Here is a 25,538-nt window from a genome sequence, read left to right as displayed (position 1 = left end):
TTCTTGCTAGGGACGCAGGCGCTGAAATCAATTCTGTGAACGACCGATAAACAAAGGCTCCCAAGGGTTGGTCCTGTTTACAGCAGCTACATACGATACCGCATCGAATCACAATGATAATACATGAGCAAGGACACGTAATGGGCTTCAGGGAACCGGAAAAATACGAGACACCGACAGCGAACAACAGGTACCAACAGTCCCCGTTTTTCATCGAGTACCAGTTCCTCTACAACGACATACTCCTAAAACAGCTCTCATGATTCATAATCACTTTCCTCGCGAACTAGACAGGGGGAATCCAGTGGGATTAGTCGGTTACGACAAACGGCGTAAAATCATAGACTGACGATGGTTTGTGTTCTTCGAACACGGTAACTCCTGCTGTGAATATGGCATGCATGTTGACGGCACATTTCAGGAATTGGTCATTAGTTAGCTCTCCAGCAATGGCCATGATTCTTGAGTAATCTAGTACCGGAGCTTAAAATAAGACCGTGGTTTCTCTTGTTGCGCCATGAATCGGGAAGTCTCCAGTTGTCTTGCAGGGGCAAAATGTAAGCCCGCAGTCATGCATGACGGTGAGGCAATGCAGACTGACCACACATCAGTTTCTCTATCGAGTAAAACACCTGTAGCTTTGATGTGCTTTCTCATGCTATGGAAGATACACTTCAATTCAAGGAGCAAAGTTACGCGAGCAACGCATGCGCGATCTTTCATCTAAGCTACCCGTGGCTACACACGAGCTGAAGGAAAAACGATGTCCGAACTTCTTGATTTGACGGTGTATTCACTCATGCAGATACACGGCTGACAAGAACAGGCCAAATGAAGGCGTCTGCCTATCGGAAAAGGCGCAAACAAATTCGTGAATTGACTCTGTTGCATGCCGCTGTTCATGTTTGCATGCGTCAGAAAACGTCGGACAATGGATTCTTCGTTTGAGATGTGCCGCTCATTTCTCACTGCCACCCCGATGTGTTTGTGTCTCCCACAGCTTGGCAGATTCTGGCAACATTCGGGGGGGAAAATGTCTTTCGTTTTTTCGTCAACGTCGCTCTAATGGGCTGTTCACTTCCCCAAGGTCATTCAGCCTTGACGTGGCGCCTCGACATGGGTCTGCTCTTGTCCCTGGTCTCACTCCACAGCAGATTGACTTTTCTGTATTGCTTGGGGCGCTTCTCGAGTAAGTATGCTTGTTGTTTCTACGTTACTCTGATTTTCGGTACCACGCTTGTCTCTTCACCAACTTCCGCATCCATAGTCCTGACTAGCGTACGCAACTGGTGCCAGGCACAGCCTCTGTTCCGTGTAGCGAATCGTCATGCGCATGCCCTTCAACAGTCTGTAGTTTCACCATGTTGGCTTAGACAAAATACCTTCCTTCCAACTCGAAAGTTTTCAGATCTGCCGTTGCATGTGGCTTCAGAAAAGGGCCATGGGTCAGAACATACACCGAGTTCTTTCAAGCCAGCGAACAAGCCCGCTTATTGGAACACACATTTGACCGTCTTGCGAGTGTCACCCGATCCAAGCAGAAAGCGGTTCCCTTCATCTGGCAAAGACCCCCGGCGTCACCCCAGCTGTGCATTTGTTGTATTTGTTGGACCAACATTTTATGGGACCAGCTCAGGTGTGCCAGGTTCCCTCATTTCTCGTTTCCAGCTGTCAAGACACATTAATTGCAGATGCATTATCCTGCGTACTTTCCGGGAAACCTGTTCAAACCGTTTGTTTTTCGCGAATGGGGGTACACCGAATCTGTCAGTCGCGAGCGACTTCTCCCTTCAGGGCACAAAGCATAGAGGCAACTGGTGCGATGGGTGGTTCTTCGTTGCTCCGTTTCTTGGACTGACGCGCTCTTTCCCGGAGAGAAGCCGGCATGCGTACGTTCCGTCAGCGAAAGGCACCTTTGCCCCATATTCTCAAAAGGCTGCTGGGAATTCCGTCGGAAAAATAATCCACTCGGCACCTCGAGCTCTGCATTCTGAGCATACAGCCACGGCCTCGTGTCCGCTAGCGGCCACGCGGCAGCAGAAATGCCAGGCATGCATCTCTAAAACCCCCACTCCATCCGGTGGAGATTCTCGCTCTCAACCAGTCGTCTGTCTAGGGGAATTTGAAGCAACGGGGAAACCCCGGCAAGAAACAATTGCACTGAGGGATGGACAGCTCGAGGGCTCGCGTGGAAGCAACTCCACTGTGGGTCACGCTGCATGCACTCCCCAGAAAAGCAACGAAAACAAGAACCAACAAAACAGTAACGCTTCGGAACCTAAGGGGCAGTCTGAACAAGAGCAGCCCACCTCCGGCAGCTACCATGAGCATGTGCCAGTTATGGTCAACGAAGTTCTTCAGTACCTCATCACCTCCAAAGATGGGTTGTATATCGACTGCACAGCAGGCGGCGGTGGCCACGCGGAGGCTATCTGGAGGGCCGTTGAATTCGAGGTACGTACCTGTGCAGGAACTGGGGGCACAGACTAGGAATTAGTTCCTGACAAGCAAGGTGTACTTGAAACCACACTGTCCATGTTGTGTTGACCTCACGTTTTCGGAGAGACGGTTGTTTTCCTGTTGCTTAAACCAAGGGACAGGGAGGTCAGATCAGTGTTGACATGAAAAGGGGCTTGGCAGTCTTGCGTCGAATAAGAGATCGTGTGTGACGTAGTGGTGATGCTGCCAGATTTATAAAGGATAATCCTAAACTGGGAACGTCTGTCTTTCGCTGAGGAAGCCTAAGGTCATCGGCCCTCATTGAAAGGTCTCGGAGGTGTCCGAACAGCTCCTTTGTTGCCCGCTGTCAGGTCAAGATACCCTTGGATTCTGTCTATCGAAGAAGATGTAGGTCGATTGAAATCGCTAGCTCCAGTGGTTGTGCACGGGTCTTGTTTTAACGGTATATTGTTGGAACGACTCAGCATATCTTTTGCATGAATCTAAACGGCCTTGATAGCCCACATTCAGGGGTCGGTTTGAGATATTCGAACACACAGAGATACGTCAGAAGCAGTCCTTTTGCATATGCGTCAATTCCTCGTGGATTTGCTGCGTATTTCTGTCAGGCGTTTGTTGTTGGTGTTCCATTTCTTTATTTAGGGTGGAAGATTGCTTGCCATCGATCGAGACGAGGAAGCAGTGGCAGCCACGCGAAACCGTATGCGGCAACTTCGAAGGATTCGAGTAGGTTGTGGTCTAGGTGATACGCGCGTCGATAACGGCAGAGAGGCCGGAGTGCGAAAAACAGAGAACACCAGAACAGGCACTAGCAGCTCTTTGGTGACGGAGAAACGCATGCACTCTCCCCTAGAAGCTCCGTTTCAACAAAGGAAATGGAATTACTTCGAATGGCAGCAGAGGAACGAGATGGATCCCCACGGCATGTCGACGTTTGGAAAAGGCACGACTGCCGAGCAATCTTCGGTAATTGTCCTGCAAAGTTCGTTTGCAGACTTGCCACACGCTCTGCGGGTGGCGATGGATACTTGGCGCCCTCCTGGAACTGTAAGCGAAGTTCCAAAAGCGGCTATACGGCGGCGAACTAAACGTGGTGCCTCGCACCTCTTTCGAGGATCTACGCGGACAGACAAGAAGGAAGAGGAGCACAGACAACCGAGCATGAGGCAAGAAGACGGGCTGGCGGACCGAGTCGGACATGGAGAGAATCCAGGAGAGCAACAGCACACAGAAGTCGACCTGTTGACGGCTCAGGACCCGCTGCACTGCATTCACAGGGGGGGGTTGGAGGTCGCTGCCTTGTATGATGGATTGGAAGGCACTGTTGACGGGTAAGTCGGTTTTCTAGGTCTTACGCTGCCGCCTTTACCGGTGGAAGAGAAACGCAGTCTGGAGTGCCATTTCCGTGGTTTGTTCTTGTGACGCCATAGCCAAGAAGCCCCTCTGTTCTGCCCGAACTCGGAATGTTAGAAGAAACCTTGATGAGTGAATCCGAGAAGGCGGCACCCTGCATGCAAACTATGCAGTGTATGTGGCGTTCCCAACATTGTGCAGGATTTTTGCGGATCTGGGTGTCTCGACACACCAGTTGACTGCGGCGCACAGAGGCTTCTCCCACAGCATAGACGGACCTCTAGACATGCGTTTCGAAAGGGGAAACTCTAGCGCGTCTGGCGATGCAGCTTCTGCCACGAAAGACAGTCCAGATACGGATCCTGACCAAGACTGCGCACCAGCAGACGAGACAGCTCTAACGGGATGGTCGCGTCAGAGTCCTGTGATCGATGGTGTGGCGGCAGCAAACGACTCAAGCAGTCACGGCTTGGAGAACGCTCCTTCAGGCATTGGTGGAAGTCGCGGTGGAAACCTGGATGCGGCGCAGGTATGTTCAGATTCCCGACCAGGTGTAGTCGTCGAGTCATCTTAGAATTTTTTTTTAATCAAGAAATGAAAAACGCTTTGGAGCCCTGGCGTATCGCGTCTGTCTGCCAACGCACTAGGCTGAACATTTGCTCAGTCTATTGCCAGCCCCCCCTTCGGGAACCAGGGATCCCAAGCTCTTACGTTTCGTCGTGTGCGGTTAACCGTCGACCGCTAAAATTTCAACAGAGTCTTACATTAGGCAGTGAGCAAGCGCCTTTTTCCTGAATTTGTAGCGGAACGTCAGCCAGAAACTCTCCAGCGCGGCAAGGCGACCGATACGCGTGGCTCACCGATGGGTTTCTGATGCGAGGTGCTGGATTAAAGCCATTTTACAGCGGTGTGTGTGTAATTGATGGAGCATTCGTTTGCCGTGGACATCCCGCTCTAAGGCACAGGCTAGGTGTGTCGGACCTTTGTTTGTCTCTCAGGTCGTGAATAGCCTCCCCCAGGCAGCTCTTGCCTACATTTTCAAGACTTTTGGAGAGGAGCGGCTTGCTGGGCCAATTGCCTCTTGTATCGTCCGATACCGAGAGATCCACGGCTTACTGAAGACGACGGAGGAGCTGCGACAAATCATTGAAGACTGCTGTCGCTATCGGAACCCTCAGTTCGTTATCAAGACGTGCTCAAGAGTTTTTCAGGTTCGCCGAAAGAAGGTGCTATGCACTGGCACAGACGTTAGAGCAACTGTTCTTTTAGGTGCGCAGATGCCAGGGGGTGACAAAGAAGAGCGAGCTCGCATGCATACGTGTCGAAATCAAAGCTAGAAATGACTGTCCCTCTTGTGGTGAGTGAATCTTTATCTGGAAGAAGGAGCCTTTCAGAACTTTCCAGTATTCTTGAAGAGCTGTGTACTCCGGAATGTTTAAGAAACGGCCTGGCGTCGCTACGAGGACGTCGCTTCAGTGCCGCTGTGGCTGTCGCTTTCCTTGACACACACGCACACACACATGCAACCTCTCTACCCCAGGTGACAGACAGAGAATCACACTTGTGTCTGTTTTCACATTTTAGGCTCTCAGGATGTACGTGAATCAAGAATTGGAATCACTGGACAGCCTCCTGACGCATGCAGAACGCCTCCTTAAACCAGGCGGTCGCCTCCTTATTCTATCCTACCACTCTTTAGAAGATCGACTCATCAAGCAGCGTTTGAAGCAAAACAATAAGAACTCTGACTGGACTACTGCGAATTCTCGCCGACAAGGTTTCTTCTCGCGGAAGCAGCCGACAAGACTGGACCCGACAGGCGAGTTCGGACCACTTACTTCGGCTGCGCGCGGCACAAGAGAGGCACAGGTGCATCAGCAGGATCCGCGAGTTCTCGAAAAACTCCTTTCAGATGCGGGTTTTGGGCAAGAGACCGCCAAATATGGAAATTGTTTCGATGCAGAGGATGTTCAACGGCAGCTGTTTGGTGCGGGGGACACTCACAACGAGAGGGAGAACAAGCTTTGGCATTTAGTATTGAAGGTAAGGCAAACGCCAAGAGTGTCGAGAAAGAGGTTTTTGACGTGCTTGAAGAGTGTAGAAGACAAGCATGTTCGGCTTTTTCGGATGACTCAACGTGCGTGTTGCGTTGAACCGGTCACTCTACTTTTCCCTAGTTAGATGCAGGAAGACGAGAAGTCTCCCACACTTCTGTATCTCACGAAAATAACCGTAGGAAGCAGCGAAATGCGGAAAGGAACATGCGTGCCGCGCCGAATGCTGCACTGTGCGTCCTGCAGAAGCCTTTAAAACCCAAGGAGGAAGAAGTTCTTCGAAATCGGCGGTAGGTACAAAGCGGACTCCCGGTACCGTGATGTGTTGTCTGCAGTCGCCCTGGACTAGACGGTGCTCCGTATTTCTGTGAAGCAATCGAGCGTTCTTCCCAAAATGCAGCAGCGGTGTGCGGTTACGGAAAATATGGCAAACGTTTCTCTCTGAATGTGTCCATGCAGGGCGAGAACCGCAAAGATGCGCGTGGCAGCAAAACTACCAGCCACGCAGGCCATGCCAAGGCACTGAGACAGCTGTGGCATAACAGTTCGCCACTGCGCGATCAACAAGAAAGAGTGCGAGTGTCGAAAACAGCTTTTACTACACAGCGTGATATTTTGGTTGGGAAGGAACAAACAGTCCATTTCTCTTGTACCTAAGCACTCACGGAATGCACGTCACGTGTTGTTTTCGATGTCCATCATCTGTGGTGAGGCAGCGTGACGTCCATTTTTTTTCATTGCGGCTCATCTGCCATCGAGGGCTGCGTGGTAACTTCTTGGCGGCCAAGTAACTTCAAAACGGTTTCCGGTTGTCGTTAGATTCTTCCAGGCATTACTGCGTTGTATGAAGGGGAAAAACCAACAGATAGAGTGGGGACCTAGTGATGCTAGTGAAACATAGCGTGTGAATAATTCTGACATACAGCACACTGACTATTTCCAGTAGCGTATTGCCAATCTGAACTGCCGCGGGTTAGGGCGATACATTTTCTCAACTTCAAACTCTGCGAAAAATGGCCTTTCACTGCAGTGAAAAAAAGAGATGTGTTGCCTCAGGGACTCTCGTTTATTCGGCTGGCTTCTGGATGCACACTGAATCCTGGCGGGCTTTATTTATGCTCGCCTGCAGCCGCCGGATGGCACGAATATGTGAGCCTTCGCTGTGGCAAGTGGTGAATCTCACGTCTTCTTGACAGGTAGACATGAATGGCACCGACAGGGAACAGGTATCAAAGTGACAAATCTTGCTGGTAGTGTGTGCAGCAGGCGAGACAGCGTCGCCGTTCTCTATGTTCTCTTCCTCTGTATGGGTCAGCCTCTCTCCTTCCACCGAGTCCTAGTTCGCGCGTTCTATGTCTACAAGCCTTCTACGTTTTGAGTCGCCGCATGTGAATGACAGCGGTTGTCATTCCAAACCGAGCACTGGTGGGATTAGAACAATCGTGAGCGATAGTATATCAGCATCTCTTTTGAGGTGTCACTTTCTCTTTTCTTCTGTCTATGCGAGATAAGACTCCTGATTTTAGTGCACCATCATCGTGTTAGGCGGAATCGATAATGTTCGCCTAGCAACGTTAGGTGGTGACCGCGAGTTGACAACGCCTCGGCCGAAGAACACACGGAGCCAAGAGATTCTTGATAAGTGGGGCGACTCGTGTAGAGTGTCTGTTCGTTGCAGCACAGGGAATCTGAAGGAGGGACGGAGACCTTGCAGTGCCGCATTCACTGCTACCCGCACTAACATTCGATAGAAGTGGAAGCTTCAAATGGTGGATGGCACGTGGCTGGTATGAAGAGGTCTTGGGCAAGTATATTGAAGCTTCGCCAGTTCTGTGGAATGCCAGGATGCCACAGCGCGCGCCTAGTCTGTATCTAGGTGAGTCAACAAGGAGGAAGGGCGTCCAGTCTACAGCTACTATTTCCTTCCCCGTCGGCAACTTGGAAACTTTCACGCCAAACTGCTCGCACAGGTGTCCCACGGGCTGAAGATTCATGGCACTAGTGAGAACCTGTGACACCAAATCGATATGTGCTGGCTTTGTTAGCAGGTCGTTTTGAGATGCACTGGTGGTACTCCCGGAGCGCTCGCAGATATGCCGTATCACATCAAGCGAAACCCAACCTTTTCGATCCCTCGGAAGTGGTGCCATCGAAGTGTAGAAGTTTCCGTTGCTGTAGGTAGCAAGGGCACCAAAAGTGATTATTTCAGTCCGAGCCGAAATTCTCCCAGCCCAATTCTTAAAATTCAACGCTCACTACCGCTATTCGAAAAGTTGAGTCCCTTTGGTTGCATGCCTCGTATAATTGGGGTCGCGATGATAGTGCCTTGTGTGCGTCTCCGAAATGGCTACATGGTTTTATCGATGGCAGGCTTGACTAGGAGCTGCGTGCTCACAGCAGCCACCGTAATTTCGCCGAAACTGTGCCCCACCACAAGATGGACCAAAATCTTGAGTAGCTCGGGGACAAGACATCTGGTCAAGCAAGCTGTCGTGGTCAGATAGGAGAGATGCAACAATTTTCACACTCTTCCCGAGCTGAGTGGCGGTTTCGCAGTCTCGTTGCATGCAAGGGACAGACGGTGTGCCTCATCACGCCGACTAGCCATCGAATGAGTTACCAGGATATCGAAGGGAGTCACATAGCAGAAGCATCCGCTGATCGCTTACTAAAACAAACCTCCACGTGTCTTTTCTTCCAACGATTGATTCCTGAGAATTCAATGTCATGGGTTGTTCTGTGCGGTGGTTGTTGCTGTGCAGGGGCTGTCACTCGCGAGTGTCTGCGCTTGGTGTACACGATTTTGTGACGGAATCATTGTGTTCGTAGTATCGGCGAAATGCTCACTCATAAATTCATGTTTTCGAACGTGCAAAACATATATGTGGACAGGGAAGAAAGGCAAAAATAGTGGCGAAGAAGTTTGACGTAAAGTGGCAGTGACCATTCACTTCCCCCTTCAGGTGACTACCCCCAAAGCGCATTGTGCCTGCCCGTCCTTTTAGTTGCACTTGTTACAACAGTCTCCACAATGGCGTTCGCTTTTCTCTGGTCGGTGAAATTCGTGACGTGTATGTTTTTAACTTTGGTCTTCCGTGTCGCTGCGATAAGAGAGCAACGTAACACGCGTCTAATCGAGGCTGTTGAGAGGGAGGGAGTGGATCGGGCGTCATTTGCCGAGGTTCATGTGCCGACGGTCAGTTTTGTTGAGATTGAACAGCGCTACCCCGGGCTTATTAACGCCGAAATGACAGGGGTCGATGTAGATTCTGCGTGTGCTTGCATGGTGAACAAGCAGTGCAACCCTGATGAATGAAGAGGAGCTACGCTCAAGCTGTTGCTCCGTTGACCCTAAACGCCGTCCGAAAGCTCTCATCTACGGGGTACGTGTCTTGGCGACGTATGCGTCACCCTGAAGAAGCATGTTCAGCTCAGCAGACTTCAAGAGTGTTCCCTTCGCTGATATAGCAGAAGCCTCTACCTGGACGGTCCAGGCGACCCGCGGGGCTTCAATCGTGCGCGTTGCCGGTTGATGTTCTCACCTCCGTCCCTGAAAACAAATCCTGAGGCAGTGCTTCGATTTTCCAGGATGGGAAACGATTTACCTGCGATTGTGTGAGGGGAATATACAACAGCATATCCCAAATCCTCTTTCAGAACCGTGTCGCGTCCTTGTGATTGGTTGCCTCGGTTTTCTCATCTATTCTTCTCGTACCGCCAGGATATCAGCTGATGGCCTTCAGTAGGCACGTAATTTCGACGCTGATAGAGGGGTTGTATTGTGTTTTCTGGTAAATGTCGCGCTCTGTAGTAGGGAAGTGGTTGGTTTCAAGTGTTCTTTCATGTACAGGGACGTCACCGGAAGGGTAACGGTTTGTTCTGTCGGGGACCGTGGACTGTCAGAACAGCTCATGCTACAGATGATAAACCCATGACGAATTCCGGCACCGCTCAGGCTGCTCAGCTATCCAGTCCAATGGTATTTGTAAGCGGCACAGTTGGTCCGTGATCGAGTACTGCGCTTTCTTCAGATGCACTGTCTGTAGACAAATTCGTACTTCTGGAAAAGACGCAGTTGCCGGTGGTTGGGTCCATCACTCACAGCTGTAAATCGGCTGTCAGTGTAGGTTCTAAAGAAATGCGTGGTTTTTACTCTCGAGAGGTGCCTGCTAATTCAGTTGTTTTAACGAAGCAGTTGACTTGACACAAAAGGGGTTTTGAAAGTTGTCTACATACACTCACTAGTCGGATGCGAGGAGAACGAGCTGTTGTACCCGCTCCTCCCCTAGTAGAGTTCATTCACGCACTATCAAGGTCAATAAGGTCGCCGAAGATGGCGTTCCAGCACTCTTTTCGGAGTTCGTCGACGGCCTCGTCACTTGACCGCCAGTGTGAAACACTCATCTCCATTATTCGGAGATTCTCGCGGTGATTCTTGCCAGGCAAGTGATGTCGTTCAAACACGGGTCGCTGAATCTCCGGTAGACACTTCCGCACACGGATCAAAAACCGTCTCATGTCGAAGTCTGCAGCCCGAGTGGCGTTTTCCAGCTCTGCCTGCGTTTCAGGATCCTGCACAACGGAACCACAAGGGAAAGATAAAATCTACATAGGGGATAGAGTGGCACGATGAAATGACGGAGGAGGAGAGACAGATTCACGGTGTACAGGTCGTCGGCTGTCTTTCCAGCAGGTGTTCCAATGTAGTAATACCCAATCGTTGGCACTGTATCGCGGAACACACAACAACGACGTTAATCCTGCTAATGAACCCGAATCGGAAAGCTACATGGGAATCTGCTGTAGTTGCCTGAGGTGCTGAATTACAAGGTGCTGCTTCATCCCCGTTTCTGTTCACAGGTCTGTCACTACTGCTCGGTATACCTTCGCGAACGTGTCACGTTTCAGTTTGGTTTCCTGCTGGTATTCAGTTCGGGACATACGAGGAGCTTGAGTGTTGTTGACAGGCGAGTGCCATCATATCAGATATTTGTGTTGCCAGTAGAGACAAGAATCCGTGCCTTCGGTCCCCAGTATCGAAGATCTGAGGCACACTTCTGTTTTGTTTGTGTTCGTGTTATTTACCCATCTCCGAGGTGTAGCCGAATAATGCATAGATGTTCGTGTCAGTAGCTTCGTTGAATGAGCGAGTTGGTTCACTTTAGACTTGCTGAGCAAAGTTCTCAAAGTACCCTCCATCGCCGGCTACGTTGGTCCGTTTCCCGGTTCCATAAGCCGTGCAGCAGAGGCACCGCATCAAGTGAAAAATCCTTACCGTATACGCGTCCAGTAAATCTTCCAGAAGTAGTTTTGTTTCCTCAAGCGGAAGAAGTGGTAGGGGGTTGGCCTGCACTCGGACAAGTATTAGCGGCTTGACGGTACGGTGGTACACGGTTAGGGGACTATATTTTTGCAATACTAGAATCTGTGGACCCACATAACACGGTCGAGTCCAGTCTAACACCATTCGAATTGCGAGGCAAATCCTGTTTTTTTTATATTTCTTCATCCTCCTCAAACGAGGCGAGGTTTGCTACGCTAATCAGTAGTGAACACTGCAAATAAGCATCGTCATGGGTCCCTTGTTGGCAGGCGCGGCTCTCACCGTATTTCCGTTGCGATGCTTCTCGCGTCGGTCACCCTTCCGTGGTATCGTCTCCCCCGAGTCGGCCGTCGGAGACTGTTCGGATCTAGATTCTCTGTGGAACCAACTTTTCTTCAGAGGCGCACGAGAGGGTCCGACGTCGCCCTCATCCCCAGCTTCTCCATCTGGCGAAGCCTTGTCGATGTTGATTCCACTCTCTAATCTGGAAGTTTTTTCTTTTAGTTGCTCGACGAACCATCGCTTGTCTGCGACGTGTGATTTTTCTGTCCACTGGCCTGTGGCCGCACAGTCGTCAGCGTGACCTGGGCGTGCGAACCCACCTTCGTCCGCTACCTCGCGTTCACGGCACATCCGATCTCCGGAAAAAACGTCAATAGCCACGCTCCGCTGCACTGTTTCCCGTGTTTGGAGTTTGTATTTGTTGAGGATTCTACGGAGGTTAGCCAGAGCGGCCCGCGCTGCCTTCACTGCAGTTTCATCGACGTAAGGACTTTTCAGTATAAAGACGTAGTCGTCCTTGGCACATTTGACAAGTCCAAGCATCGTGTAAGCTTTTGCTCTTCGGTACCTCGCCTTGGCGTCATGCTCATCAATGTCTTGAATAATGGTCGTGCACGCCTCTGAGTCATCGCACAAAGTAAAGGAGCGCTTACACACTCTGCATGACTTGGCCCTAAATAAGCTGTGCCGCTGAGAATGCCATGCAGTATGTATTCGCAGACGTACATTGACAAGCAGATTCTACACTCCACCCAATCAGCAGCTAGGGGATTGCCAAACCTGCGGAGACCTCTGAGAAACTTCGTGGATTTTACGCATCCGCCTTGGATGTATTTCGAAAGACCAAGTCGACACTGGGTATACCATCGGTTGAGTAGATATGGCGCAGAGGAAGCGAAGGCATAATTATAACCACGTGCCATCGTCAATATCGCCTCGACCAATCCAAGTGCTTTGTTCGCGTGGCCCTGCGTGCCAAGCTATGGTGTGGAGCATTAGGTGAAAACCGTCATCAGTTTCCGCAGTCCGTTTGCCAGTGCATCTTAGTCGGGCACGAGATTCCAGAAAGTGGTGGCAAGTGCGAGATGCGGGTTTTTGTCACATCTGCTTTGCCCTTACACTGGCACTGTTTCTTCCCAAAGTTGCCCATAGTGCTCTTCTCACTGATAGCCTCCTGAAATTTCTCGAGTTTCAGGGCTGTTTGCGCCTGGTTGCGTAGGTGCGTAAGGTACATGTCGTCAATCAGGTGTTGGTCCTCAACTCTTGCCGCTTTCACCCAGTTCAGCAGTTGCACTCCCTGTGTGAACCGTATGCTCGCTAGATTGAAATCACCCGCGCCATACGCCGCCCGTCCCTCTTGCAGCATTCGGTCACCGAGTTTCAGATGGTCCTCCAGACTAGCAGGATCCAGCGGCCGTTTGTCGCGCGACACTCCTGCAGTCAAACCCATTTGCACTGCGGGGTTTCTTTAGCATTAGTCTACGTAGGTTGCAAATGCTTTTTATGTAGTGATGGGGGGTTCGCGTCACACGCACTCAACATTGCCGCACACACACACACACACGCACACTGGTGGGCTTCTTATTACGGAGGAGAAGCATTCGACAGGGCAACTCTGTTTCCTGCGTCTAGCCAGCACTTTTATGGCGGAGCTGTACTATTTCGTGAGGGCAGATAGTCAGATGGAGCAACGGGATTCTGCGCATTTCACGACCGGGGCCCCCAGGGATGTGCCCCCAAATCAAACACGCAGGCTGTCTACAAAATAGACACCTTACCTGGTATCCACTCATCCCGGGGGCATATTTCTCCTTTACAAAGTCGCTCGGCAAGTTCATCTTGCGGAATGTCTCGCCATGTTCGCTGTGCTGGGGCTGAGTAATCTGACGGCCCGATTTCTTTGATTGCATCGGAATTCACCTGATGCATTTGTTCTTCTGAGGCAGAAACTTTGATCGCACACAATTGAGCAGTATGGAAAACGCCAAATGACTAAATCACGAAAATGGACTGTCTTATTTGAAACAACTGTCATTCTACTTATATATGGAGGTTTCGCTCGGAATATAGTCGGTTACACGGTGCAAGTGTACAACTCAGTCGGCATTCACCCAGAAACAACGCGAGAGATTGCCTCCATGGACTGCCCCTTTGCAGCAAGAGCTCGTTTTGCATTGTCACATTTGACCAGCTGAAGGCTAATGCATCGTTACACCACATCTAACCGTATACAGGCTCTTCCTACATGAAACTGGGGAGAGTTCGAACTCCTCGCGTAATCTCTTGAGTTTTTCTAGAGTTGTTGCATCGGACTGAAGCTCCACGTGGAAGAGTCGTCCGTTTGTTGCCGCCCGATTCCGCACAGTATTGAGCAACCATCTGACTCGGGAGCTGCCGAGCATTGGCTGGATTAGTTCCTGTGAGCTCGGGCTGCAAGAGCCCAGCAGCTCCAGCAGCTCTGCTTTCTCCTTATCGTGGTTATGCTTGAGATCGGCGGCCTGATAAGAAGACGGAAATATCGAGAGAGACACGACAACTGTTCAAAGGAGACAGGAGCGACTCTACAGAGGTTTTACGTCACCCTTCCACGTAATGCATTGCGTGTGATCAGCCATTTTCGCCAGCTACTGTGAAAGCTCTTACAGCTTCTCTCATCATCAGCCTCTGCTCCAATTGGATTGCCTTCTGGGCGGCGGGTCGACGGAGAAAATCGTTCCAGAAGGCCTCATTTTCATGCATCGCCATCGTGGCAAATAGGAGAGAGGAAGTTTCTGTTCAATCCTAAAGCGCTCTCTGCCCCTCTCGGAGTCACACTGGAAACATCACAGATTCCGAGAGCATCACTCATGCAAAGTCCACGGTTGTGACAGAAGCTGGTAGCCACCGACTCTTTGACAAAACGACGGCCTTTCCAGATCTGGTCTCCAGTGATGCGGGCCTGGGTTCCTGTTGTTCGCTGTGCTGTGAACCCCAAAATGACACATAGGGGTGGGACAACTGCCTACCGAGATAAATGCTCTGCCGAACTTCATAAAAGACTGTATGCATACTCAGGAAAGCCCACGTATAGTGTAATGGAGAAGGAAACTCCGGCCGGTTGCGAGGCTGGTATCAAACGGTAAGGCCTCACACCTTTGAAGGGGAGATTTTAGATGCACCGAACTCGTCACACGGGATTTTTTCTCCGTTGGGGCGTTAGGAATTGGCAGACAACGGTTGCACCAAAGGCAAGCCAAAAAAGGACGGCTGTTTCCCAAGTGGATGTGTGTCTCGCGCACCGGAGACGGGAGGGCCTGTCCCGCCAAAGGTTTCGTTTCTACCCAAAAGCAATTACGATGGCGCACTCCAGCAACGCGAATTTACTAGATCTGAAATTTAAAGCACAGTTGTTCCTCGTAACCAAACATCTCCCTCTGTATTTCAAGTAAACTAGCACGACGAAGGTAACCTGGAACCACACGTGTGACCCCACCAGAACTTGCGGCTTGGAAAGTGACGAAAAAAACAGTGCCTGACCATCTGCTGTCTTTTACGCAGTCTGTGTGATTTCTGCGTATCCCGTAGCGGGAAGCGCAACAGAAAAAGCGACAGCCATTCAGTGGACTGTTCCTGAGTGTCATTCTCGTGAGCCAGGCCAAACTCGTCGATAGTCGGCGCTACGCTTCTGCTTATGACTCCGTGGGGCTTTTTCAGCTACACAACGTGGTGGGCCACCAGTAAAGAAAAGAGTCAAAATGCTCTATGTTGTAGTGGAAGAGGGGAACTGCCTGCAGCTGACAGGGCGTTTTCACTTTGCGGTGTCATAGACTGAGGCAGTCGAAGCATGCAGCTGAGACAATGCGGCGTCTTTTCAGCCTCTAAGAGTGTGTATCTATGGATACATTACTGAATCAATCATCCTGACGCCAGAACAGTATTTCGTTTCGGGGTTTCATTTTTCAGAGAGGAAAAACGGTTTCCGGGGGCAGACAGCCCCGTCGATTTCGAAAGTGCAAGCCCCTCTGCTTAAGCATGATGCTTGGACCACGTTTGTACGCATGCTGCGTTCGCCTCCATTCCCATGAGAGACTAAACAATCGCCAGCGCGAGTACACATCTTCCTGACTGCGATACGCCTTCAGGCTGCCAGAAACAGGATCCGCACGGTACCAAACAGTTCCCACCATTTTCCAGCATGTGACGAGTGAAGTGCACGATTACTCGTTGTTTGGCCTTACCGGTTCACTTTGCTAACAGGCGGCTTCAAGCGTACGAATCGAAATCCGATAAACCATCATCAGCAACGCCCTCATTTTATCCTAAACGGATTCATATCTCAGAATCGCAGTGAAGTCTCATCTCAACGTAGAATCAGTCAAAATGTGCGATTGAAACCTACTCTTTTGAACGTCAATTCGCAATATTCCACGTTTCTAGTCATTTATTATAGAGGCCCACGCTCCTGTATATTACCTCTTCACTACTAACAACTGAATCTCATTTTCAGTCATGCTTCACTGAAACGTCGACGTCACATACTAATCACAGTTTAACTTGGCCGTAACCGTTCTCCGAACTGCCATAGAAGCACATACGCTTCTCGCATGTCTATGTGATTTCGCGCCTAAGGCAACTGAGGCGGTTATTTAGCTGGATCTGCGAATTGTACAAAGGTCCCTTTCAAGCATGCACCCAATGCATCGCCATGTGAATGTGCTCCATAAAAACCTGAATGGTCTTCTTTCCGAGACAGCAGCGACCTGCGTCGGAGGATAAAGAACAGAGCATTTGCTTTTTTATGCTCCGGTCCAACTGTTTCTGCATCGTCGTTTCACTCATGCGAATATCAAATAACCCCACAAGTTGGCTTTTATTGTTAACTGCACAAATACGACCCTACTCAGAAGGCCGATTGAAGAGCCACAACGCATGCGCCAGGTGCGGGACTTATTTTCATGCTGCATCGGCAGCGTGTGCTGCTTTGAGTTCCAGCACGCGACTGCGAATGTCTTCTTGTTCCATCTGCTTCTTCCGATTCCTTTTTGTCCTCATGGCAAGCAAAATCGGGTACATGAGGATGATGACCGCGAGAAGCGCGATAACCACTGGCCGGGTGTCGCCGTTTAGCATGCCGACGGTGACATCCCCGTAAAGGACGTTGCTTATTAACGACAACAGACCTCCAATTAGGCTCGCCACGCCGATCAATTTGCCGAAGTGCGCTGAATCAAACGTCGACTCGACGAACACGTACATCTGGGTTGTGAAAATCGAAATGTACATGAAAAAGAAGATAACCGAGAAATACTGGGCCACCACGCTTTCCGCCGCCACCACACACACGTATGTTAGCAAACCGATGGTGTTCAGCATTAAAATGACGGGCATGATGCCGATGCGGTTGATCCTGAAGCACAAACCAGTCAGACAAGAAAACCTTGAGATTTTCAAAATAAAGCTAACAAAAAAGACGTGGGGAGCTCGTCGATGTCGACACTAATAAACATCACTACCGTGTACTATTCTGTACAGTTTCAAGGAACTCTTTCCTCACTACACGTGCATCAAAAGATGGAACGAAACAGGTCTAACTTCTGTGTAGCAGCTTACACAACGCCGAAGAGCAGACAAGGAATCGTCGAGAGCGGCGTCAAAATTTCAAGCGTGTACTCCGCGTCATTGCACAAAAAGCGACCGGCAGCTTCTTGGTAGTACGCCATGACCCATCCGCATACAGTGAAGTACAGACAGATGCCGAAGTACAAAAAGGTGAATGCCTGCGACGAGAAAGAAACTTTCTGCTTCTTAAAACGCGGGTCACAAGCCAAATCGGACAACGAGATCCTCTCTGTGTTATCTTTTTCCTGTTCATCATCAGGAGCTGTTCGCTCGGTGTTGTGTGACACAGCGAGACGGCCTCGGGAGCTTGCACCTTCATCACACGGGGGACTATCTACCGCCTTCGGGGACGACTGGGCCGTTGGCGAATTCGCCAGTTTCTCTGCCTCTACACAGGCTGAGAAGTTGTCCACGCCCTTGAACGCTTTGAATGGAATAAAAAAAAAAGCGACGACGGCACACAAGATAGGTCCCGCAACAGCGTATCCGATGCACACCGCTTCGAATGAAATGCCGGTACTTTCCCACATTGTACGCAAGACAAGCGGAACGAAGAAACTCAGCGAAATGCATGCACCTAGCGTAGCCATGATTAGGGCAGTTGATCCGGGGAACAGATTCACAATCAGCAGCGTCGGGTAAACACTGACGTCTGCGCCAGCTCCCATGAAGACAAAGGCCGGATATACAGATCTGAAGTTTGGTCCAGAGAAGGCAAGGAGAATCCATGCCAGTGCGTTGAACGTCTGGCCCAGCAAAGCGACAGCCTTAGGCCCAACAGTATCAAGCAGATATCCGGCTACAGCGCTGCAAGTAAAATGACACGCCATGGCAATAGTGAACAACGACTGCACTTTGGTGTCCTGCAGCGCGCAGAGGTAATCGGTCTCGCCCTCTTCCGGGGAGGTATCTGCGCTTTCTCCAGTGCATACCCACGAAAACTGTCCCGATTTGAAAAGCATTGCGCTCATGCTGCGCCATCCGAAATAAACAGATGACGTTAGCAATGCATAGATCATGTAGATGACCAGTAGCACATACCGGTTGACACCAAACGGCGTCTTCTGCTGTGCAGACGGATGAGCACTGTCTGGAAGCAACGCGTACACGCGACCGCAGCACGAGCTAAGCAGACCCGCCATAATGCCAACACGAATGAGATTCAACAGCAAGGGCGGACCGAGAAAGGCTAAAGTCGCAGCGAAGATAGCCTCTTCGATTCTTAAGAAAACGACAAGATACGGGCAAAAGAGATGAAACTCTCCGCGATTCTTGCGAAATGAGCGCAGAAATAGACAGCACCGGTGTTATTGGACAACGCAGAAGCTGGGAGACGGCCACGCCAGCGAGCAAAGCCGGCGCGTCCACTGATGGGTAACGAAAAAACAAACACCTAAATAATTAAGAAACACAATAGTGCCAACACAGCACAAACAAAAAATATGTCTTTTTGAGGAAAGTTAGCATATGAGAGCTACGGACTTCCAGACCGCAATATCGAGGTAGTCATCCCTAGTGCAGCCAGTCAAGAAAGGGTACTGCGAAATCAATTCGACGACCATTTTTTCGGACGCGGCCGCACACAGATTGGCTCTCCTTTACTGAAAAGACTGGAGCGCTGAGAAGAAATGAAAAATCTAAAGATGGCCACAAAGCGGAAGCAGGCAACAGGATAGCTCTCCCGGAAGCAATTCCACGTGGTGGTGCGTTCGCAAGCTGCTAGGAACTCTGGCTGCGCCACCTTGAGAATACCCGTCTTTACACCTTGTAAAATCGTTCGAAAGTGCTTTGCAATTCTGAAAGCAGTAAACGATGACGCTGGAGCATATTTTCAAAGAAGGAACTAACCTCCCGCGGGAACAGCAGGTCGCCCCCCGTGGGGAGGACCGACCGCGTGGCAAGGTATGAAGTTGGGGAAACCAGCTTTTTCCCGACCACAGACGCGGGGGGGGGGGGCCAGGGGGCGATGTGCCGGCTGAGTGAACTTGCAGATGGTCACCCGTGCAACCGCGTTCACGTTGCTCTCGGGCCTGCTGCGTGACCCAGGTAGCGGTTTGCTGTTGCAACGCCACTTTTTAGAGCCTCGCTTCAGGCGGCTGGGGCCCTCCTCCACATCCGTTTTTCCTCACCTGGTGACTGGACGCGCACCGGGACGCCTGCACTCGTCGTCCCTCGATGAACACCTTCCGTGTCAATTCAAGCGAAATTCGCAGAGCGCAAGATGCTCAGTAGGAGACTACGCTGAAAGCGACGATGACGACGCACGTAGCTCTGGAGTCGTCCCCTTGGAAGAACGCGGCTGTGGCACCGAACGGGGTCGCGAATGCCGCCAGGTTGTCGGCACCGGTATACGAAAACGGCCGTTCTTCCACAACAAATGTAGACTTTCTTTGGAGGGCAGATTGCTGCTGCTGCTGCGGGCACGGTGTGCCGGTCGACTTGTTGCTCGAGTACGCGCACAAGATCCCGAAAGTTGAGCTGCATGTTCACATGGAGGGCACCCTCGAGGCGACTCTCGCGAAGGAAATTGCCACAAAGAACGGCGTTCCAATGGGCAGTGCAGGCGAGGAGGCATTCAACGACGACGAAAACGGGATTGCATTCGGAGATCTCAACTCGTTCCTCGCTGCGTACTTTCACCGCGAGTCCGTGCTACGCCATCGGGAAGACATCTACAACGTCGTGCTACGCTATTTCGAGAAGTCCGCAGCCCAGAATGTGCGGCACATCGAGCTGCTGTTCGACTTCCAGTCTCCATTCAGGCAAACCCCGCCACGGGACGCTCTTCAAGTAAGTGGAACAGAAGACTTCTGTCCGTTGTCTGCAACGTATCTGCTTGCGGACACTTTTCTCGTCCTGTGCTAGACCAGTTCTCCGCGTCCATTCCTCCATGTCGGTGTGCCTCGCGTGGCCCTCCTACACGAGGTTGTCTCCCTGGTGTGGCTTTTTAGTTTGCTTTGCGAACTCTTTCTTGAGTGTCTTTCTCATCACCCCACATTAAAGTGACTATTTGCTCTTGGAAATTTTGCGCTGCTGTGATTGTTCCTTAACTTGCCAGGGTATGTATGACGCTTGTCTCGAGGCGGAGAAGAGGTGGGGTGTAACATCCCGGCGGATCCTTTGTTTTATCCGCAGTTTCCCTCTGAAGAAACACTTGGAATGTGTGGAGATGGTAAGCTGCAGAGAGGTACTTTAACTCGTAACCTGTCGAATTTCTTTTCTCCTGCTCAAGTTCCAGATGGTCACGTGGTGTGTAGGTTTTGGCATCACTCAGAACCAATTAGCAGCCTTCAGACAATTGCTGCCCCTCTGCTGTATTCTGCGTTTCGGTGACTGTGTAATCAGTCCCTGCATGCAAGTGTTTCTTGTCCCGTGCATAGGTGACGCCGTACATGTCGCTGTTCGACGGTTTCGGTCTCGCCGCGTCTGAACTTGGGCATGAAAACTACAAATTCCGCAAGGTGTTCGATCTCGTAAAGCAGAAGGGATTTCCGTGCGTTGCACACGCAGGTTAGCAATTTCATGGAACACCGCCTCAGGACCAGAGGGAACGTGTCTGGCATTCCCGCTGTCATAAACAGGAAGTCGGTGGGCCAGTTCATATCTGCATGGAGACGAGAACGTTTCACGGAGACATGCCGCGGCGGTGTACACATTAAACTTGCGATTCTGAGGTTCCGGGCTAAAGTTTTTGTCCATTCGCTCGCCCTAACGCCTTGCACGAAACTGCGTAGTTCGCGACATGTATTTGTTGCTCTGTGTTTCACACTTTTCCCAGGAGAGGAGGGTCCGGCCCAGAACGTCATCGACGCCTTGCTGCACAACCACGCAGCTCGAATTGACCACGGCACATCAGCGGTCGAGGACCCCGGTTTGCTCAAGCATCTAGTGGCAAATCAAGTCCCACTAACAGTGTGCCCTCTTTCCAATGTTTGTCTGGGTGTGTGTAGAAATCTGGAGGAGCACCCGCTTCTCCGTTGCATGCCTAAGTGCTCTCTCGAGAGTGAAACGCCGAACGGTGTCTCCCATGAGGTATTTCAGAGTCAGAGAGACCGCCTTCGATGTGAACAACTGGACAAGCTGAAGGCCGCTGACAAGGATCCAAAGTGCGCCCTCGGAGTGCCTGACCCTGTTCCGTATGTCGCTGGCCAGCCTGCCGCTGAAGCGATTTCCCTCGGACCCAAAAGGGTGACAGGGAGCCGAATCGGCGTTCAGTTTGAAAGTCTCATCGACCAAGGCCTTCAGGTAACGATCAACAGCGACGATCCAGCTTTCTTCGGTGGAGGAATGAACGAGAATTTCCGAGGAATCATTGAGACATGCCGGGTGAAGGAGAATGCCTGTACCGGGATGGCGGCAGACGACTCTAACGGGGGAACGCCCCTTCTCAAAGAAAGCCTCCACTGGAGACTGGACACGATCAAAACTGTCGTTCTGAACAGCGTATACGCTGCTTTCCTTCCTCTTGAGAAGAAGCAGGCACTGGCCCAGGAAGTTGAGTCTTTTGATGCCGAGTTCAGAAAGAAGCATCGCATTGCAACCTGATGCCTTTACCCGAACTGCCGTATGTGAACGAATGCGTCCTCTAGGATTTTGATCAATAATTGTCAATGTGCAAGAGCAAGTGCTGCGTACGAAATCATAGTGGATGCAGCGCCGAGCGCCAGCTGTGAAGAGATAACGACTGATTTCGTTAGTATGTACAGATTGTTCCTGGAAAGGCCCTAAAATTGAGGGTGTACTTCTCAAGAGTGTTCTACCATACAGCCTAGTTCATTCTGTTCTGCTCCCCGTTAGTAACGTCACGACCGTTCACAAGGCGGCTTGTGCGAACCGCCCATGTGATGGGTTTTCAGAATCTGAAGCCTCCATGCATAGTGTAACAATGGTTAAATGCAGTGTATACGTAGGTGATGTGGTTCACGTTGCTTTTCGACTGTGTTGGGAGGACTGAACTTCAGTGGCTCCCTGCATGATTTTTCCCTGTTATGCTATTCAGCGAAAACGAAGCTGGTGGCTTACACCAGTCGTCTTCTTGCCGTCGGCATAGTTTTACAAATACAGGTGTTTTTTAGAGCTACCGCGTGAGTCGACGCATAACCGAAGCGTTTGGCCCAGAACTGTCCCGAACAGTAGCAGCGAAGTGTCACTGACTGTCGAGGGCGTCTGTGTAGTGTCTCAGAGCCCATCGAATCAAGCAGACAAGCGCCGTTGGCCGTCCTCCGAATACTGCCACTTGTCCTGTGTCGAGTTTCCTCAAAGCGTGTGGTCCGTTACCTTATTCTGGCAGAAATCGTGCGTAGCAACGTTTCGATAGTGTTGCCCGCGTGCAAAACTTATGTTTGTGATGCACCACCTATAGTGCACTACTCCCAACAGCCAAAGATTCAATAGGATAGGCTGATACGATAGTGCACACGGAATGCCTACGTGCCTGCCCACACTCCGCGTGTGTCTGCCTCTCCCTCTGGAAATCGACGGTTATTCTGTTTCACAGCCTGATGTTCGTGTCGAAATAGATAGGTCCTTCCCCGTTTATTCGTCTTGAGTTATACCATTATGAGCAGATATGAAAATCGAGTAAGATATGCTTTCGAATGTAACGATCTCATCCGCACTGGATCGAACAGTGCAACACACCAGTGAACTTACCTATGTGCATACCTCATTCGTTGTAGCAAAACGCCGGCTATCCCTTCAGAAATCTGCTTTTCGTGAAGCGCAACAATTGCATACTGCCGTATGCGAGCGCCTGTTCGTATCCGCTTCTGGAGTGAGAAGACTGGGTAAATGGTAGTAACTACGCGACCTATTCTACAGCGACTCACCAAACGAGTAAGCATTAGTGTCTCGATATAGTTAATTATCTAAGTGGTGTAGGCGTCATCGGACCTCTGCGATTTTTCTGCTGGTGACCAGATGCCAACTACACCCTCGTGATCGTGCAAGTTCAGCTACTGAGATCGAACACTACTCTTTCCTTCGGTTTCGCACGCTTGGCTGCACGAATTTCCCGTCGGAACGACGAAGAGAAGCAGTGGAAGCACGACGGGAAGAGGAGACAGATTTCGCTGTTCCAAAAGGAGTCCGCAACACAGACACAGAGACCAGAGGCAGCACGCGTCTGCAGCGTCATACCCCCCCCCTCCACACCCTCGCGAATCTCGTTCACCCCGCTATCAAAGACAGTTGGAGTATCCTCACACAGAAATGCGACAATCGTCTACATCTCGCGGCCGTCCCATCCAGCGAAGATTCGTGGAGGCATCCTCGTCTGCCCAGCTTCCGCCCCGCGTTTTCCCGGATTCCTTTTGCTCACATGTTTTGAACCGCACAGAAGAGCCATACATTCTAGAACAAGAGAGCGTGGAAGGCCACTGGCTTAACCGTAGATCTGTTGAGGCTTGCCCATGGTGCTCTTGATGTGAAGGGTTTTCACATTGTTCCAGTTCTTCTTCAGGAGAGAGACGAGGAAGTTGATGGCAAGGGTCAGGTTCACACGGAGCTGCTCCTCCGTCATCTCGACGTTGCCAACAGCGACACCCATGCACAGCACCTTCTTGAGCTGGAACTTGATCGAGCTTTTGATTTCCTGGATCTTGTCCTCGAGCTTGTCGTTGTGAGTGATCAGCGTCGGGAATTTTCCCGCCTTGTTAAGACCCGGACCCAGAAGACGGGGGATCTGAGGAATCAGCACCTGGGAGGCCAGGAACGCGTCGTACTTGCGTGCGAGTTTCTTCACGAGCTTCTTGTTCTTGTTCAACTTCTTCATCGCCTCCACGTCCATGAACTCAAGACCCAATTCCTTCGCTTGCTCGCAGTGCACAGCGTCTCCCATCACGCACACGCGCATGCGGGGGCGAGGGACGTTGGGAAGCCTCACGCTTCCGCTGAAACGCTTGTCTCTTTGGGTGTCGTAATCCTTCAGACCTGAAGGGAAATCGCGGATCAACGCAAGGGCGTTTGTCAGACAGAATTCAACGCGCCATGCAGCATCCGGACGGGCTCGTCTCACAGCTCCTTACAACACATGTACAGCCGAATGCAGCTACAGCTACCTTGGCTTATCCGGACGCGCCTATAACCACAGCTTAGTAGTCTTTCGTCGAACTAACGGGTCAACGCTGTGTCCCCGAGGAAGTTATACGCAAAGACATAGGCTATAGAAGAAGGCGCCGAAAGCGCTCCAAAAAGAGACCGCATCGTTGTGGAGAAGAACATGATGGGCTGACTGCCAAACGAAGACAGACTTCCTCCAAGTGTGAAGACAAAGCACGAATCACTCAACACTCTAAGCCAAAATAATTTTCCCCAAGTCCAAAAGCAGGCAGCAAAGGTCACGCAGTCTCGACTGGACAGGAGTCCAGTTCGTTTGCGGAGTGCAACACCTCCTTCACTGTAGAAAATTGCGAAGAAACGCCGAGTACGTGCTCTTTCCAGTTGCCTCAGCTTACCGATCTGAAGCTCCACAGTTTCCACGAACTTTCTCTTCTTCTCCCGGGAGCCCTCGAGGATCTCTCCGATGGCCTTCTTGAGGCCGTCTGTGCTGAGCTTGCTGTTCACAAAGAGAAACAGACAGCGGATGATAAAAATATGCACACTAAACGCCTCCGAAGCTCGACCACGGCGGCAAACACCCATTACCTGCACCGGATTATCCATCAAGAAATATCGACACAGACACTTCATAAGGGCCGACCCCTGAAATGCGTGATTGAACCACTGGCATAGGGAAAACCCGAGCCGAGCTGACCACTACAAACGCTGTTCCGTTCCATTCCCGCCTCCGACATTCCCTGATTCTTTTCTCGCCTTTCGCCATTATCCCTGGCTTCAGAACTTTTCACCCCAATCGAGCACCTTGGGTCATCAGGGACTAAATTTCGATGACGTGCTACATGCACGCCACTCCGATCGCAGGGCGAAAAGTCAAGTATATTCTTTGTGTTTGGGACGTCTGGAGCTGCAAGAAAAGCTGAGGATTTCTTCCGTCCTCTGTGTCCCTTCCCTCAGAAGTACTCCCGATTGGAAACCCGCAGTCAGATCCCAGTCCAGGACAATGGTCGATGGTTCGGCGACCCACGCGACAGCACCTCGGGAATCGGGGTTTGAGGCGAGGAATCCTTTGCCCTCGAAAAAGTTGAAGCAAAAGTAAACAGAAGAGATCGAGCTACAATTTGACTGTGTGAGAGAAAACGGACAGAAAGAGAGGGGGAAGTCGTGCTACCCCAGGCAAAAACGATTAGAACGTGTATACAGAGCGGAGGGATCTTACCTCATTTTGAAAGGAAGAAGAGAAAGGGGCGGGAAACCGGGAAAAGGGCGATTCGCAAAACTCTCAAATGTTCAACAGAGAGAGCAAACAGGAGTCTACCCGCCCCGATAAACAGACAACAAAACACTGTGTAAACGCGAGGAGGTCTTCCCGTAAAAGCGCCCGCAGTCTCCCCCCCTAACATGCTGCCTTT

At 50.9% G+C, this 25,538-nt stretch overlaps 5 protein-coding genes across 5 annotated transcripts; 2 read left to right on the top strand and 3 right to left on the bottom strand.

Annotated features, from left to right (window-relative positions):
• The first annotated feature begins 829 nt into the window (after positions 1-829).
• TGME49_215510 (MraW methylase family protein) lies at positions 830-10,909 on the top strand. The gene is made up of 7 exons (XM_002370829.2): positions 830-2,454; positions 3,103-3,791; positions 4,015-4,342; positions 4,812-5,024; positions 5,398-5,856; positions 6,114-6,157; positions 6,327-10,909. Exons 1-7 carry the CDS (start codon positions 1,066-1,068, stop codon positions 6,391-6,393), a joined length of 3,189 nt encoding a protein of 1,062 aa, XP_002370870.1. The 5' UTR covers positions 830-1,065; the 3' UTR covers positions 6,394-10,909.
• Positions 10,167-14,217, bottom strand: TGME49_215500 (TPR repeat-containing protein; the record flags this gene model as incomplete). The annotated part of the gene is made up of 7 exons (XM_018779693.1): positions 10,167-10,439; positions 11,143-11,214; positions 11,473-12,092; positions 12,637-12,906; positions 13,251-13,421; positions 13,718-13,970; positions 14,116-14,217. 7 exons carry the CDS (start codon positions 14,215-14,217, stop codon positions 10,167-10,169), a joined length of 1,761 nt encoding a protein of 586 aa, XP_018635690.1.
• Positions 14,218-15,367: 1,150 nt separating this feature from the next.
• TGME49_215490 (transporter, major facilitator family protein) lies at positions 15,368-18,915 on the bottom strand. Its single transcript, XM_002370827.2, has 2 exons — positions 17,062-18,915; positions 15,368-16,858 (listed from the first exon to the last, which is right to left on the bottom strand). Exons 1-2 carry the CDS (start codon positions 18,210-18,212, stop codon positions 16,405-16,407), a joined length of 1,605 nt encoding a protein of 534 aa, XP_002370868.1. The 5' UTR covers positions 18,213-18,915; the 3' UTR covers positions 15,368-16,404.
• Positions 18,916-19,155: 240 nt separating this feature from the next.
• TGME49_215480 (Adenosine/AMP deaminase domain-containing protein) lies at positions 19,156-22,823 on the top strand. The gene is made up of 4 exons (XM_002370826.2): positions 19,156-19,860; positions 20,129-20,242; positions 20,451-20,580; positions 20,849-22,823. The coding sequence occupies exons 1-4, from the start codon at positions 19,324-19,326 to the stop codon at positions 21,613-21,615; spliced, it is 1,548 nt and encodes a 515-aa protein (XP_002370867.1). The 5' UTR covers positions 19,156-19,323; the 3' UTR covers positions 21,616-22,823.
• A 163-nt stretch (positions 22,824-22,986) lies between these two features.
• On the bottom strand, positions 22,987-25,522 carry RPL10A (ribosomal protein RPL10A). Its single transcript, XM_002370825.2, has 3 exons — positions 25,346-25,522; positions 24,525-24,625; positions 22,987-24,000 (listed from the first exon to the last, which is right to left on the bottom strand). The coding sequence occupies exons 1-3, from the start codon at positions 25,348-25,350 to the stop codon at positions 23,453-23,455; spliced, it is 654 nt and encodes a 217-aa protein (XP_002370866.1). The 5' UTR covers positions 25,351-25,522; the 3' UTR covers positions 22,987-23,452.
• Between the last annotated feature and the right edge of the window lie 16 nt (positions 25,523-25,538).

The sequence above is a fragment of the Toxoplasma gondii genome, chromosome X (assembly GCF_000006565.2).
Source record: "Toxoplasma gondii ME49 chromosome X, whole genome shotgun sequence".
NCBI classification, from domain to species: Eukaryota; Apicomplexa; class Conoidasida; order Eucoccidiorida; family Sarcocystidae; genus Toxoplasma; species Toxoplasma gondii.
Note: the sequence above shows the minus strand (reverse complement) of the source record. Positions and strands in the feature narration are given on the sequence as shown.